The 16,288-nt window shown below is 48.0% G+C and overlaps 1 protein-coding gene and 1 pseudogene across 1 annotated transcript; both read left to right on the top strand.

The window, feature by feature from the left end:
* The first annotated feature begins 602 nt into the window (after positions 1 to 602).
* Gr2a (Gustatory receptor 2a) lies at positions 603 to 7,208 on the top strand. Its single transcript, XM_075675251.1, has 3 exons — positions 603 to 968; positions 3,429 to 3,518; positions 6,612 to 7,208. The coding sequence occupies exons 1-3, from the start codon at positions 678 to 680 to the stop codon at positions 6,705 to 6,707; spliced, it is 477 nt and encodes a 158-aa protein (XP_075531366.1). The 5' UTR covers positions 603 to 677; the 3' UTR covers positions 6,708 to 7,208.
* On the top strand, positions 7,135 to 15,905 carry LOC142564466 (uncharacterized; annotated as a pseudogene).
* Positions 15,906 to 16,288: the final 383 nt, after the last annotated feature.

Below are 16,288 nucleotides of genomic sequence, written 5' to 3'. Positions count from 1 at the left end.
GCAGCATGACAGGCAGCGGAAGACGTCAGGGAGACAGAGTGCACTGCCGAGCTAGAACAGGAAAATCGCCTGAAGGAGGCACCACCCAGCGTGGCGCCATCTCTCGGGGCGACGCGAAACCCGCGCCGTGGAACTCATGGACTGCTGGCGTTCAAAAGAGCGCAGACAATCCTGTCTCAGCGCCAAAAGATGACAATCAAGTGTATGGTGCACTGCATCTGCCTTTTGAACGTCGCTACTGTAAATGACAAGTAAATCTTCAGCGTACTACAAGTTACAGCTTGAATGATATTGTGAACAAACATTAGGAAGAACTCGGAAGCAATAATTTTTTGTTACATGTTTGGGCAATAACTAGCGCATGTAACGTGTTCCTGTACAAAGGTTTGGGAGCCAGGGACCGCATTTTCCGAAGCTTTGACTGGTTGCCCGGATGATCTCGTCTTGTTCTCGCAACTTGCCCGGACGTTCTCATTTGAGTGCCCGTATAACGGCTCTGGCTTTTGGCCCAAGGTCACGCGAAGGTCGCCGACAACGGTAGCTAAAAGCATTTCATATTTAAAATAACGCCTCCGCAGGTAGGCCGGGCCCACGAGCTTCTCGGCGGTGGTCAGACGTCCTCTGCGCTGCAGACGACGCGAGACCTGGCGGGAGCCGTGGACAGGCTCCGAGCCAGCATGGCGGCCGTGGCCAGGATAGTTCGCAAGGTGGACGACTGGTTGCGCTTCGCAGTGCTGGTCAACTTCCTCATCTCGGCGCTTTCCGCGTGCGTGGTGGCGTACGCCGTGGTCAGCACTCACATCAGCACGGAGAAGCTACTGTGCACGGCAGCCTACGCGGCACTCACGTGTCTTTCCATCGCTGACGCGTCTCTCTCTGCCGGTGACGTCAAGGAGCAGGCTCTCAAGCTCAAGGCCGTGCTCGACTCGGTGTCTGTGCTGAACCTGCCTCCGAGGGTTACCTGCCAGGTGAGTCCGGCGGCTCGCTGTAAGCAGCAGGCTCTAACCACGGGGTATAGGGAAGATTAGGAGGGAGTTCCACGTCACAATGTTGATGCCCTGCCACAAAAACAAAAGATCACCGCCCAAGCACTGCGTGCAGATGGTTAAACAGCAAAAATGAAACGTGCGGCCCCGGTGTTTATCACTGGATTAATCCCGACGGTTCATTAAACGACGACTTGGTAGGCGGCTGGATCGATCCTCGGTACGCAGTTGCTGCTTGCGCTCGGCTGCTTGAGCCTGTTCTTGTCCCCAGGCTGCAGCATCGGCACGTCGCGGACGAGCTCGTTCTCAATTTTGCTCGCGGCGTTGCTGACTGAAAGCTGCCTGCTCCTAAGGAGTCCGTATGACGCGTGGCCTAGCCATTTCAGAGCGGGAGGGACACTGATGCCCGCGCGTGCTCGGCTGCGACGGATCGCAACGACGTCACTACTGGCGCAGCGAATCCAACACCACCTGTATAGCGCAAAGCTGAATAGGCTACAGACCCCCCCCCCCCCCTCCTTGGCTCCGCCACTGCCAGCAGTGTCCGTATAGCTGCAACCTCCAATTTTTTTTTCCGGCCGGCGCCCTGCTCTGTTTTATGTCTGACACATCGCCTATGAACGAATACGCATACCCTTCGAACGTTCGCCCCAGACAAGTACAGGATGGTACACGCCTTCAAGCAGACCAAAGGTCCGTTCAAGGTAATAGTTGCATTATTATGCACCAAGCATGGGGAAACTTAACAGAATAATGGAACCTTAGCCCCCTCTACTGCTGGCTACGACTCCAGGCGCGTTGCCGCCGTTTTCGCCAACGCTGTGCTGTCCCAGATGCGACGGCGCATTCGCGGCCTCGCGGACTTATTGGAGGTCACGTGGTTTGTTGTGGGTATCGAGCAGTTCAGTTGAGAAGGCTTGAGCCTCGATGCAGCGCGCCGTTCTCTCGGCACGTCTTGGGATCGGCCGTGTTCCGTAGGAGCGGCACACTGAAGTGGCGAATGGAGCGGCAGCACGGAACGTTCGCACTGGAACAGGGATGCGCGCTCCCCGCAGCCGGTGCTTCTCGTTGCGCCGCCGTTGTGACACGACTAGTTCTCGCGGTCGTGGAGTGATTTTGGCTCGTGTGTGGCATTTGGGTGCGTGACTCAATGCATGTTTAGTCAGTAAGCGAATTTTCTAATTGCTATATATTGTTTCGGTACACAGACCCATATCGAGTGCTGCGTGCCGTGACTCCAGTTACGTACGACATCGCCCCAGTCGGTACCAGTGCCTCATCTGCCCCGAATTCCACTGACGTTATTTGTGCATGTCACACGCCTCAAACCATACTGCTCTCCTGTTATCACCGATATTTAGACGCACCGGGACGGTGCTTCTGCCGCCGGGTATAATGGTACATGCATACTGCGTGTTTCTTGTGGACGTTGCACGCGGGCGCCTCGACGGAAGTATATTTACAAAGGGTGACTGCAGCGCTGGCCAGTGCAGCCGACAGCTCGAGAGCCAGAGAGTGTTCGCCGTCTTCGTCGGGGCGCTCGCGTGCATCGTCCAAAAGAGAGAGAGAGAGAGAGAGAAAGAAAACATTTATTCGCACCATCGAGGTGGTTGCTCTTGAGGTCGAGTGGGTGGTGTCCTCATTCCAGGACTGTACTGGCCATGGCTGCTCGACGTACTTGCTTGACGAGAGCTTCTTGTGCTGCCAGGGTATCGCCGGTCAGCTGTACCTCTCATCGCTCAAATGACGTGATAGGCGTCTTTAAGTGTTGAGGTTTGCCCCCGCACCCGCACGAGATGTGAAAGAGTGTAGGGCGTGTGTCACCGCACCAGGGGCAGATGCCGCGATATGTATGTGGGAGCACTTTACAGTATCTGTGTAGGTTTGGAAATGTGTTTCTCTGAATAAGTCGGAGAGCTACTGCATCTTAAGTGCTGAGCTTTCTGTGAGGCGGTGGATAAATCCTGCGGTTGAGTCGCTGGATCTCGAGCCGGTCGCACTAATTGGACGGCAGGGGCATGAAGGTAAAGGGTGGGGATTGATGAGACCATTGGTCTTGCCCGGCTCGGTTGATTAGCGCTCGAGCTAGGGCGTTCGCCCTTTCGTTCCCCTCCAGACCCGCGTGGTCCGGCGTCCACGTGATTTCACAGAAACACGCAGTATATGCATGTATCAATATGCTTCTAATCAAATTACCAGCGTTACTAGGCACATGAGCCTTATTGGCACAGTTACTGGACCATGCTTCGGGTACTAGTGCGCGCACGGACACTGGGTGCTTGAAATTCGTGTTCGTGTGTGTGGTGTTTGTGTGTTTCTTGTTTTATTTTCCTTATTCATTGTTGCTTGAGTGCTTTATATAATTTATGGATAGCCAGTTCCAGAAAGGCCTAACTGCCCACTTTATTGTATAAAAAATGCAAAACGTTTCTCTCTTTTTAGGTGGAGCTTTTCAGCATGACCATCGACGAAAAACAGCTCTGCTTCACTGGCTCTGGATTCTTCATTGTTGACAGGCCCATGCTAACGTCGGTGGGTGAAACTCGTAGAACGATTCAAGGTTCAGCAATTTGGCTAAAGGTTTATGGTAGCGAAGGGAAGGCGGGCAAACACAAACACGAGTGAAATGAAAAGCGCTACCCTCCCTTCAGGAATGCGCGGATACGTTTTCTGTGTCCCTTCTTTTCAGCCGTCACTATGCGGCCTTTAAGTTGATACTCGGAATTGGTGTTGTCCTTATGGTGCTATCAACCTTTCAATTGATAGTCGGAATCGGTGTTGTCCTTATTGTACCAATTTATTATAATTCTTATTATTTCGAGGAGGGTGGCCTCAAGGCATAGTAAAAAAAAAAAAAAAGAAAGCACAAACGCACCCAACCCCACATCGTGCAAAACAATCAATCATGACTCGCTGCAGTCAACATGTCAGAATGCTATTGCGGGCATTGGCCAATTCCGCCATGTTGTCGAATCCGCCTTCTTCTCAGCTCTGATTGGCCGAGGGGACTTTTGCGGCCTCCCAGAATAGGTACGTGCGGTCATTACAGAGTCTGACAGTGTGGCGGAATTCGTCGATGTCCAAGTGCCGCCGGTCACTGAGGGGGCCCAACCACGGGAGAGATTGCTCCCGAATGCGCCGTGCGTCCAGGGCAAGAGCACAACAGGTGGTACATATTTATTTTCTTTAATATAGAAACTCCCCGCAGGCCTCCTCAGAGGCATTGAGTGAGAGGAGCATGTGGCACAGTTTAACACTTGATGACAATTTCGGTACAAAAGATGGGCACGTGGTAACAAACAATCACGCAAAAATGGCATGAAAAACCACACGCACAAAAAAGCAAAGACGTAATGCAGAAACAAAAGACACTGAAAAATGGAAGGTTATCGCTACCGGCATAACTAAGCTCTGTTTAAGTACACAACGCTTTCGCAAAATAAAGTGTTGGAGACATTAGCAACAAACACAAAGACTGCAATCGAAAGAGGGAAATGGCACATTACCGCCATTACAAAAGAAAAAGTCCGTGTAGGCATACACAGATTGCACAGTGCTCATAAACAAACAACAACTTAGCAACAGAAGTAAAAGCTGGAAAAGATCCAAATGACGCGTCGTCGGAATTTGATATCAGCGCATGGGCAAAATGAAGACGCAGAAACAGAAAAAGGCACATTGGCGTTTTGTGCACGAGTCGTACAGTTTCTACAGGTGATGTCGTGCGTGTCAGAGCCCTTCCACTTGCAGATGCTTGTGCGCTCACTTGCGTGCCTGTTTTTCAGTGTCATGTTGATATGATAGGTGCTTACGCACCGGTTACTTCGGCATTGGGTGCTTGTGCATCAGTCAACGAAGCTCTACGCAGCACGAGCGTTTTAGCTTTCATCAGTTTTTGCTTGGAGTAACGGAAGCAACGATATTCACCAGGGCAGGCTACATATCGACGATAGATTGATACACTCTGTCATTCTAATGCTGAAATCAAATTGGATTTATGGCAAATTGTGCTGCTGTGCTGAGTACGTAGTTATGAGTACTTAGTACTGGTATCTTTCTTTTTCTCTAATTAGTAATATTAGTAGTAGTTAGAAACAGTAACAACGAGCACATCACCCCAAACTTCTTGACACAGGCATTGTATTTCCTATCACAATTGAGGGCCGGGCGTCAGGCCGGCCCTCAATTGTGATAAGATAAATTTATTCACAGCGTGTTTACAATGTTATTCACAGCGTGTTTACAGGAGCTATTCAGAGATCTGGATTTGGAAGAATTGGGGATAAGAGTTAACGGAGAATACCTTAGTAACTTGCGATTCGCTGATGATATTGCCTTGCTTAGTAACTCAGGGGACCAATTGCAATGCATGCTCACTGACCTGGAGAGGCAAATTAGAAGAGTGGGTCTAAAATTAATCTGCAGAAAACTAAAGTAATGTTTAACAGTCTCGGAAGAGAACAGCAGTTTACGATAGGTAGTGAGGCACTGGAAGTGGTAAGGTAATAGATCTACTTAGAGTAGGTAGTGACCGCGGATCCGGATCATGAGATTGAAATAATCAGAAGAATAAGAATGGGATGGGGTGCATTTGGCAGGCATTCTCAGATCATGAACAGCAGGTTGCCATTATCCCTCAAGAGAAAAGTTTATAACTGTGTCTTACTATTACTCACCTACGGGGTAGAAACCTGGAGGCTTACGAAAAGGGTTCTACTTAAATTGAGGACGACGCAACGAGCTATGGAAAGAAGAATGATGAGTGTAACGTTAAGGGATAAGAAGAGAGCAGATTGGGTGAGGGAACTCGAGTTAATGGCATCTTAGTTCAGATCAAGAAAAAGAAATGGGGCATGGGCAGGGCATGTAGTGAGGAGGCAAGATAACCGATGATCATTAAGAGTTACGGACTGGATACCATGAGAAGGGAAGCGTAGCAGGGAGGCGGCAGAAAGTGGGCGGATGAGATTAAGAAGTTTGCAGGGACAACATGGCCATAATTAGCAGATGACCGGGGTAGTTGAAGAAGTATGGGAGAGGCCTTTGCCCTGCAGTAAACGTAGCCAAGCTGATGATGATGAAGAAGAAGAAGATGATGATGATGACCTCGAAAGTGGTTCTAGCCTTGGGAGTTCTGCTAAGCAAACATGTCTGCAGTACTGTTTGGCTTGAATTTCTTGACCAGCACATGTGCCTAAAGTGAATAATTGAAAAAAGTTAGTGACCCTTTTTCATTTGTATTTGAATGGCATGGCGATTTAATTGCCACCTAAGTAGGGCCTGCCCCTTCAGCTAAGCCACCTCAACAGACCGAACTGCACTGCATGTCACAGTAGCATAAAAAATGCGTTCGAACTAAAGGAGAAGAACGTTTGGTATACAGTAATCACGTAGCACAGTGGTTTTCTTAAAGTCGCAAGTCTAGTCCGGCGTTGCAAGCGGTCCATAATTCTCGTTGCTTTATTCGCCGAAAAGCACGAAATATGTACAAATATTCAGGGTTCCGCGAGGTCGCTCTGTTTTTATCGTTCGTTGTCCCGTCTTTTTTTTTTATTAAGCTGGTTGACATTAATAAGAATAATTATGTGCCGAGGAATCACTTTTTCTCCCATTCTCTCTCCGCAGTTCGTGGGCTTGGTGATGACGTACTCGATCATTGTGGTCCAAACTGGCCGCAAGCCCGAGGCACCCAGATGTCAGCATCACGTGGGCCTGGCCTAGCAACGCAGACTCCGCGCGATTCGACGTGTGTGTGTGTGTGTTTACCCTTCCTCACAGTTACCGTACTGAAAAATGATGATGATGATGATTTACTGACATCCCCGTCGGTGGGCAGGACGCGTCAAATAGTAACCTATCCTGCTTGAGCTAATCAAGTAATGTATAGATATTTTTCAGTCTAGCAATTTGTCGACACCTCCTCAATCTTTTTTTTTTCTTTCCCTTAAAACCTCTATCTCTTCATACCTCTATACCTTGTAGGCTTACCTGTGTAAATCCTATTTGTCTACAAATCTGTCTAAACTCGCACCCTTACACCATTCAGTTTGGAGATTGTAAAAGCGTGAATTATTAACGATTAACGCCCTTATTCACCTTTAAGTGTGCAAATTGTTTTAGAGTGGGAAGTGTGCCAGTGGCAAGCGCGATGGGTAAATGGATTTGAAATTGTCTTTGACGTACACAACTCCACCAATAAATGTTTTCATAATTTCTGCGAATCGGCGCGTTCTAGCAGTGTAGAACGTGCTGTCAGGGGGACGTCGGTGGCCTGTCTTCTTTCTTAACAACCTCTGTACAAAAAAAAAAAAAAAAAGTCTGGGCTTTCGCCAAGTCTTGCAGCACACTTTCAGAATTAACATGAATATGTTGTACGGATTGCTTCAGCCTGACGTTGAATAATCTGTCTTTAACAATGCCCCATCCTTCAGAAGCTGATTAATAGCTTGTCCCTGCTGATCACAATGCGCTATACCAGTGCTGGGGTGGTGTATAAAGTTGTCGGGGGTTATACCCCAGTACGAAATCGATGATTTCTTTGCCGTAATGCATAAACCATGGTGCTTCTTATAATGTAATTTAGAGGAGGCCTTTTAGGTTGGCGAGAATCGATTGCAGAAGTTGTTGCCAGGGGTCCCTTTTTCTCAACTGTCTATTCTGCATATCGTAATCTAATTGTTGAACGTCTTTAATACCATTACATTAGAAACTTAATAAAAGAGATCGTTGTAATACTGATGATACCATTTTGATAAACTCAGACCTGTGCCTAGCGCAGTATTTGCCAGAAAGAGGCGTTGGCCAGCGCAGAGAAAGTGCATAAGTTTTGTTGTCACAGTTGCGAAATTGCTTACTTCAGCAAGCTTCGAAGTTCAGCAGCACCGTTTTTTAAATATTTTTTCTTACTTTGAATATTAGCTCAAGGGCTATTAGGAGACGTGTGGCCAGCAAGCGGCACTGACCCTGTCTAACGAGGGCCGTACAAGTTACACAGTTCTCTAAATTTAGCCCAGAACGAGCCGAATTTGTCACGCCGGCGTGTAGTGGTATGCCACGACAGTGCGGCGGGAATCTTGGGCATTTAACCCACTACGTCGACTGCATATATCGCGTAGCCAACGATAAGCTGCACGCTCTTGTCACCTGATCGAGTCCTGAGCACGTGACAGGCTATGCGGACAGCCAAATGCGTAGCCTGTCAGGTGCTCGGCACTCGCATCGCTGTGCCATGGCATGTAGGATACGGGGAGCGTTTTTTCGGACCGTAAACAGCAGATTGTCGCGTGCGCTTTCTGATGAACTGTGTTCCGGTGAACTTTATCGTGACAAGTCGCACACTTATTTGGCGGCGACGGCTCCATGCACTGAGACCGGGCCCTTCACACGAGGTGAGTGTGACGCACTGTACTGGCGGTGTACCAATTGCTGTTCCGGAGAGTTTCGCGTCAGCCACCTTCTGCACGTTTCCTCGCGAATATGCATCAGCGGCAGCTCTGAAGACTATCCCAAGGTGATGCAGTTATCTCCAACAAAGGTAAACACCCAAGCGTCCTTTGAGTTGACTCTAGACTCGTACTTGTTTGTCCTGTGCCGATCGTGATGCGCTAGCTGCGGCTGAAACCTAAAGCAAACGGAGGGAGCGCCGTTGACTTGTCGTCTGCTTGCCTTAATTCTGCATCGCGTCACATCTGTCTCTAATGCGATTGTATTTAAGGGGTTCTTCCTGACCCATTCTCACGACCGGATTTTGTGACAAAGTGAGAGTACGAGGACCAGTGATCAGCGTATGAAACTAATCCGTAAAGAATGACAATGCCGCCTTTGATGAGATGAATCCACCTATCGAAACATCGCGGTCAGACTGTCTGATGCACTTCAGCGTGGTTGACTACTTTTCATTAGTATAAGCAATTTACAATCATTATCCGGCCCGGTAGCTCATTTGCTGTTGCATTGCATTGCTGAGCTCGAGGTCGTGGGTTCGATCCAGGCCCCGGTGGTCGCATACCGATGGGGGCGGAATGCAAAAAAAAAAGAAAAGATAACGTGTGTCGTGCATTGGGTACATGGTGAATAACTCCACGTGTTCGAAAAAAAGTAATCTCGTGTCCTCTACTACGGCGTGTCTGATCATTAAGATTGCGGTTATGGCACGCAGAATCCCCAGGATTTAATATGTACAATCTTTGCAACTACGCATTTCTTGTTGCGTTTCCTCGAATCGCCAGGCGTAAATGTCTCCCTAAATTTCGCGTGCAGAATTCGAGCACCGTGTCACCGGGCAGTGCGCAGATGCGCCATTGACCCGAGTGTTTGCGTGACGTCATCGGGGACGACAGCTTACGGGGTCACGCTGGACTTGCGAAAATATATGTCGTAGGGTTTCAATTCCTTTACCCAATATCTCTGAACAAGAAGAAACAAAAATTCTCGCTGGTCATCGTTTCTGCTGCTACTTGACGCACGAGCGAGTGCGCGTTTAACGACACTACGTAACGAGCGAAGTAGCTCCTTTCGTTGCGTAACGACTTACAGACGTTCAACTCTGACCCTGCACATGCCTCTCAAGATGAATCAATAAGGCCATGGCCGCAAATATTTAGCTGTCAACTGGAAATTACCCAACGCTGGACCGTCCCGTTTCGATAGTGACCTTCGCTCTTCTTGCTTCTCTTTTTCCGGGCTCTCATTCCTTAGACAGCGACCATCATAAGACGCAGAATGGGATCGCCGTAGAAGGGTCAGTTACTTAACTTGATCGAATCCCATGCAAAACACGATCTCACGCAACCGTCGCTTCTGGGGACAACGCTCCGTAATGTACTCCGGTCGCTGTACGGACATTCGTTTGCCGCAGCTGTTGAGTCGTGTGCCGTATTTTGTCGTCGCTTTCTATGAAATTGTCTGTTCTTTCTTTCAGATGTTTTACTTGGGTCCTGCCAGAAAGTCCTGGTTCCGCGGTGTCATTGAATCAGTTTCACAGCGTGTATTAGTTCATCGTCGTCCGCGCGACCTTCGGTTCATAAGCGTTGAGAGCAACGCGTACGAAACTGTCCTTACGAGCGGTTCTTGCACTCACTGAAACTGAAAGTGGGATACATAACAAAATGATTCGTGAGTATCGGCCGGGGTATTTGAAGGGGACTCCTCGGCATATCGGGTCCTTCGCAATGCCGTTCTCCAGCCTTTGTTGTTCCTTCGACGCTTCTGAGCTTTCTAAGATTTGCTTATCCGCTTGAAACCTGCGCCATTTTCCTCACGTTCTCGAGTGATCGCGAGCAAATGTGCGGAAAGAAAAAAGAAGGGCCGAGCAGTATCAGTTGTCATCTGTTTCGGGCGTGCAATGTTCAGTCAGCGAAACACAATGCTTTCTTTGATCCGTCTGCTTTGGTATAGCATTAGCTTCCGGTGACGTCACCGAGGCGCCGATTCAGAGCGCGGCACCAAACCATTAGCCTTATTTTTCCTGTTTTTCTTCTTTTTTTATTCCGCCGAACACGAATTCGACGCGGGTTTCCTCCACTTAACGGCTAGAATTGCCGCGTTGCGTTGTCGCTTGTGCGAAACTGGTGATCCCTCTTCTCCTGTCATTACGACATGGCTTGGTGCTGTGGCCGTAACGTTTTCTACGAACGAAAGTCGCTAGGGATAAATATGGCGCTAGTGTCTACGGAGGATTCAAATACGGAGGTTCAGCTAGCTTGATAATGATGTGTGGCAAATATATATGGACATTTATTTCGGCGCAAAGGCTGAGAGATACGTAGGCCTGCATCAAAGTTGTTATAGCTAGTCTTCTACAATAACATATAATGAACACTGGCACTGCGCTTGCTCAAATACCATGGGAGGGAGCCATTCTGAGCATTGTGGGGATCCACCATATTGCCGCATTCTGTAATGGCGACACTTTTAGCCAATCGGAGACGCCGTAGCAGCCATCTGGACCAATCAAAGCTCACAAGATGTGAATTCGACACTATGGTGGCATTAACAATGTCCAGGATGGCACTTCGAATGAGTGTTGTGCATCAATTTGTCCAGCGTCCGTGCTTTCGGCTACAGACATTCTTGCGGTGCTACTTGTTGCTCTTTATTTTGATGGGTTTCCCGGCAATCACATTTTTCTAAGCGCACTAAAGTAACCAGTGTCTGCGTGCGTGTGTAATCGTTGCGAAATGTTTCACGCATAACGCTACATTTTGCTGAAATCGATAAAAAAAAAACCTCTGAGCCACAAAGCCATTTGAACCCAAAAGCACGAAGTTTAGGCAGCTACACGTATCCATAGTTCCTCCGCCAGCTGAGCAATCGCACTGCCAGAGCAAGTTCTAGTAATATATATATATATATATATATATATATATATATATATATATATATATATATATATATATATATATATATATATATATATATATCAGAACTTTGTTAGTTCCGTGTACGTTTGCTAAAACATAGGTGATCTTTGTTTTGTCACGCTAGCTTCTGAGACATTTCGAGTGTTCTCTGACGTCATTTATACTCCGACTAGCAGTCTGTTAGGTACGCGCATGCGCATAGCGGAACTGCGTCCACCTCGTGTATCGAGTTCTGCGAGGGTCTTCGGTGGGGAGCTTTGAAGGTGCGGCTCCGATTTCAAGAGAAATGTATTGACGGCGATGAATTACGTTCTGAGGCGTTACATTTAGTCGATGATAAAAAGGAAGAAAGCGTTCGATGTTGGGCAAACACCCGAAATTACTAAAAGAAAAAAGTTGCCGTGGACAGGAAGCGCTGCTGGCTGAGTGCAGTGGGGAAGCTAAAAAACTGAACAAAAAACAAAGAAAGGAAAAACACGTACACAAACTGGGTTTATGAAATGAAAAAGAAAGGAAAACACAACGCAATAGAAATCGCAATACGCGATACGAGCGCTAGAAACATAACTTGATTGCGATAGGTTCCAGATCGTGCGAAAATACAGAGTACCGTACACGGGAAATATTTTAAGCCTTTTTTATGCATAAAAAACAAAAAAAAAAGACAGGAAACGTGTGCGCCTGCTTGTCGTAACTGCTTTTGCACAGAAAGTAGATATGGCGTCTATCGCGATAGGTCTGCTGTATTTTCCCATTCTCCTTTTTACTTTTATTCTCTGCTTTCTTTGTTCTCTTCTGTAGATGCGTGAAGTTCAAGGCTAGAAGCAATAAACTCATACGTTTACTAGCCATTGGAGTTTGTGTGTCGATCTTTTCTGTGTGATTCGCCTAAGCGCTGATACTCCAAAATTCGAACTATAATTTGAGCTGGTAAGATAAGTGCATTCATGGCTAATATCAAAAGCGAACTGAAAGCAAGATTACGGGAGGTGTAGACAGCATGCAGGCGCTGACTATCAGCTAGAAAGTTTATCGAGGGAACGAGTTTATATAAACTTCAACTGCGCGTGCAAGGCACCGAAAGACCATGGCAAGGGATCGTTGTTTGATCAGTTAACATGAAATAAATATGCGAGAGGAAAGGATTTACAAAACAAGAAAAAGCAGCGTGGCGCTAGAGTTTTACCGTTTGCATAATATTAAAGAAAGTTATTCTTCCAGTAATCACTTTTTAATTCTTTTTCGGGAACAAGAAAAATATTATGAAAGGGAAATCATGCACGCGCCTTGTAGCCCGAGGCTACAAAGAGAACCCTTACGGGTTAATTCTGAAACGGAAAGATTCGAATTTGAAGTAAAATTTGTCCAGCTTAAATTTCAATCATATATATATATATATATATATATATATATATATATATATATATATATATATATATATATATATATATATATAACAATTTAATAGCAGTCGTTCATTTGGGCTGGATGGTAACCTTGAGTGACAGCAGAATTTTGCGCAGCGCGACATTGGCCAAAAAAAAGAAAGCCAGAACAGAGCGGTAACTAACAATAAAATGCTTTCTTTACAGAAGCGACATATAAAGGCGTGAGGCAGGCTACACACACACACACACACAAAAAAAAAGATAATCAGGACAGATAGTTCGTCTTTTTGGTCTGTAGGGAGATGACCGGAGAGCTGCCGCATGCGTGTTCGTCCTCGCGTGTCAAAAGGCAATAAAGGCGCCAAAAGTTTCTCTCGTGCACAGTTCGCCGTCCTTTTTCCACCTTTTTGCAATTATAAATGATCGGGGTGCAACCGCACATGTGACAATGGGTCGCAAGATGACCGTGCGGGTCGCTCCTAAGTGAAGCCACAGACCCATGTGCGCGGTCGTTGATACGCCTTCCCGTTTGCCCGATGTAGGACCAATTTTAGACGCTTTCGGGGGGGTGGAGAAATGAAGGTATTTGCATTGACGACATAACAACCACTGTGTGACCGGATAAGACGTAAAACGAGGCAGCACAAAAGCACGCTTGCGAGCTGCTCTCACGTGCTCGGTGTTATATTCAGTTTCGTTATTCAGTTCAGTTCTTTATTCCCCAGGGGGCGCTTCTGTTCTTCATTATATATATGGTTGTAGACGTGGAACCAACGGCTTTTTACATCGAGACGGCTGGAGTCTGACTTCAATCTTCGGTCAATACCACATTGGCGGCGAAGATGTCGTGAACGTATCGCCCAGCCCCGCTGCGCCGCCCGTATCCGCCCGCCATGAGCTTCACCGGGCTTGCTCCGCCACCGTTTTTCCCTCCGACGCCCAGCCGTCCGTCATTGCTATGGGAGCAGTGGGAGCAGATGTTCAACGTGTACTTGCTGGCATCCGGAGCCACCGCATTCAAGCCGGAGCAACGCAAGGCTATTCTTTTGCATTGTTTGGGGGCGAAGGGTCAGCGTATTTATCAGACGCTACATGCAGGGACCAGCGCCGCAGCACTCGCCGATGACAAGTCTGTCGTGGCCCCTCCTGACGAATACGACTCTGCACTCGCCGCATTACGGCACCAGTTATCGACGTCGGGCAACGTTATCGTCGAGCGTCATCGCTTTCACCGCCCCAGCCAAAACACCTGCGAGTCCGTTCATGACTTTGTTGCCGCTCTACGGGAGTTACGCGTCACATTGTTCGGTTGCCTCGCAAGATGATGCTCTGCCGGATCGATTCGTTGCCGCCGTAGCTTCCAATCGCGTACGTGAGCGGTTACTGCTCGAGGGTTCCACACTTTCATTCGAGAATTCAGTCCGAATTGCACTTCAGCTTGAGCAGGCTGCTGAAGAGCTAAAGGAGCTTTCTGCTTCGGTCGAAGCAATTTCATTGCGGCAGCGTTGTCAACCATCCTCGCATTCTTCGAAAAAAAAAAAGGAATTCACAACCGGCAGCCACCTTTGAGCAGAATTTAACGAGGAGCGCGGGCGGCTCACGTGTGTCTCAGTGGAACCGCCCCCCTGAGCGGAACCGAGAACAGAGTAGCCGCTCCGGTTCGCCACATTATTGTTTCCGATGCGGCTCGCGGGTCCACATCGCCTCAGCGCCGCAGTGCCCTGCGCATGGCAAGACTTGTTCGTTTTGCGGTCGTCAGGGCCACTTTCAAAGGTTATGCAAGCGCAAACTAAGTCAAATGCAAGGCCGAGTCCGTGAAGTTGAATTTCATGAATGTTTCGTCATCTAGCAGTGCTGAGGAAGTTTTGACTGTGCTACGTTCCGCGCGTAGCGGAATTCATATTCAAGTGCAAGTCGCGAATGTCACCTTGACATTCCTTGTAGATTCAGGGTCGTCTATTTCAATCCTGTCGGAGCAAGGATTCAGTCGATATTTTCAGAGCGTACCGCTCCTGCCTGCTCCGCATGTTACTCTGTTTGACTACTCTCAACCGCCTATTCCCGTGCTAGGTTGTTTCCGGGCAGACGTTCGGTTTAAAAGCCGCAAAGCGTCGCTACGTTTTTATGTTGTTCACCGAGGAACTTGTCTGATCGGTCTTGACGGCATTAAAGCCTTGGATCTTTGCATTGAGGATTCTGCTCTCAAGTGCTTATACACGTCCGTTGCTCCGCTGTCGACTGTCGTTGACCCGCTATTTCCATTTCCATCCATTTCCACACCGTCAAGCACACAGCCCCGTATCCAAGCTCTTCCGCCAGCCTTAGCACATGAGTTCATTTCACTTTTCAGTCCCGAGTTGGGTCTTGCTAAGGGGTTCACTCATCGCATTAAGACGTGTCAAGGCGTGCAGCCTGTAACTTCGAAGCCTCGCCGTCGGCCGTGTTCTCTCCGGTCACCAGTATCAAATGAGCTTCAGAGGTTGCTGAGCCTTGACATCGAGCGCATCGATGCTTCTGAATGGGTGTCCCCCATTGTTGTTGTTAACAAGAAAGATGGTAGCATCAGGATATGTGTAGACCTTCGAGAGCCGAACAAAGCTATTGTTCCAGGCAGTTTCCCATTGCCCCACACAGAGGAGCTGCTCCACGCTTTGGTAGGCGCTACACACTTCTCCAAACTTGACTTGGCTGCCGCTTACCATCAGGTTCTCTTGCACCCTGACAGCAGGGATCTGACAGCTTTCATCACTCATGACGGCCTTTTTCGTTTTGAAAGAGTTTGCTTTGGGTTGGTTTCTGCGCCAGCGGCATTTCAGAAGATGATGGCGACGATCCTTGACCACTGCCCTGGCGTGCTCGTCTACATTGATGATGTCATCGTTTTTGGCAAGACCGCAGAAGAACACCTTTCAGACTTGAAGACCGTGCTGCAAAAGATCACGAACGCAGGTCTGAAACTGAACAACAAATGCCTCTTCGACGTTACAGAACTTGTGTTTCTAGGGCACAAGGTCACCGGACGTGGTATCTCGCCACTTCCAGAGAAATTAGACTCCATAGTTAACACACCAGTGTCAACTGATGTTGCCACGCTTCGTTCGTTCCTGGGTGTCGTAGAATACTACTCCAAGTTTGTTCCACACTTGGCACAAGTGGTTGAGCCTATATGAGAGTCTTACTTCTCAAAAATGAGCCATTCATCTGGTCTGCCGAAGCAGACAGCAGTTTCAGGAGCACCAAAGAAATGCTTTCGTCGAGTACAGTCCTCCAGATGTTCGATCCATCACTTCCAGTTATTGTGTCGATCGACGCGTCCGACTGTGGGCTGGGAGCACAGTGGCTTTGTTCTACTCGGCGAATAACTCTGTAGAACAAAGCCATTCAGCGCAGGTTGACAGGCAGATATCGTCTTGCTATCCGGTCGACGTCATGCGAAGCGGTGCTGCAGCGTTAGTCAGTGAAAAAACATTTAAAAGGCAGATCCAGTTATCACAGGCTTCAAGATCTATAGGATTTACTTTATCCCCATATATGTACAGAACGTGTGCCACAG

This window comes from Dermacentor variabilis, chromosome 11, assembly GCF_050947875.1.
Source record: "Dermacentor variabilis isolate Ectoservices chromosome 11, ASM5094787v1, whole genome shotgun sequence".
Lineage (NCBI taxonomy): Eukaryota > Metazoa > Arthropoda > Arachnida > Ixodida > Ixodidae > Dermacentor > Dermacentor variabilis.
Note: the sequence above shows the minus strand (reverse complement) of the source record. Positions and strands in the feature narration are given on the sequence as shown.

Coding starts and splice junctions, on each gene's coding strand:
- Gr2a (XM_075675251.1), top strand. CDS start 678: ATGGCGGCCGTGGCCAGGATAGTTCGCAAGGTGGACGACTGGTTGCGC. Junction 969..3,428: donor CTCCGAGGGTTACCTGCCAG/GTGAGTCCGGCG, acceptor CTCTCTTTTTAG/GTGGAGCTTTTCAGCATGAC. Junction 3,519..6,611: donor ACAGGCCCATGCTAACGTCG/GTGGGTGAAACT, acceptor CTCTCTCCGCAG/TTCGTGGGCTTGGTGATGAC.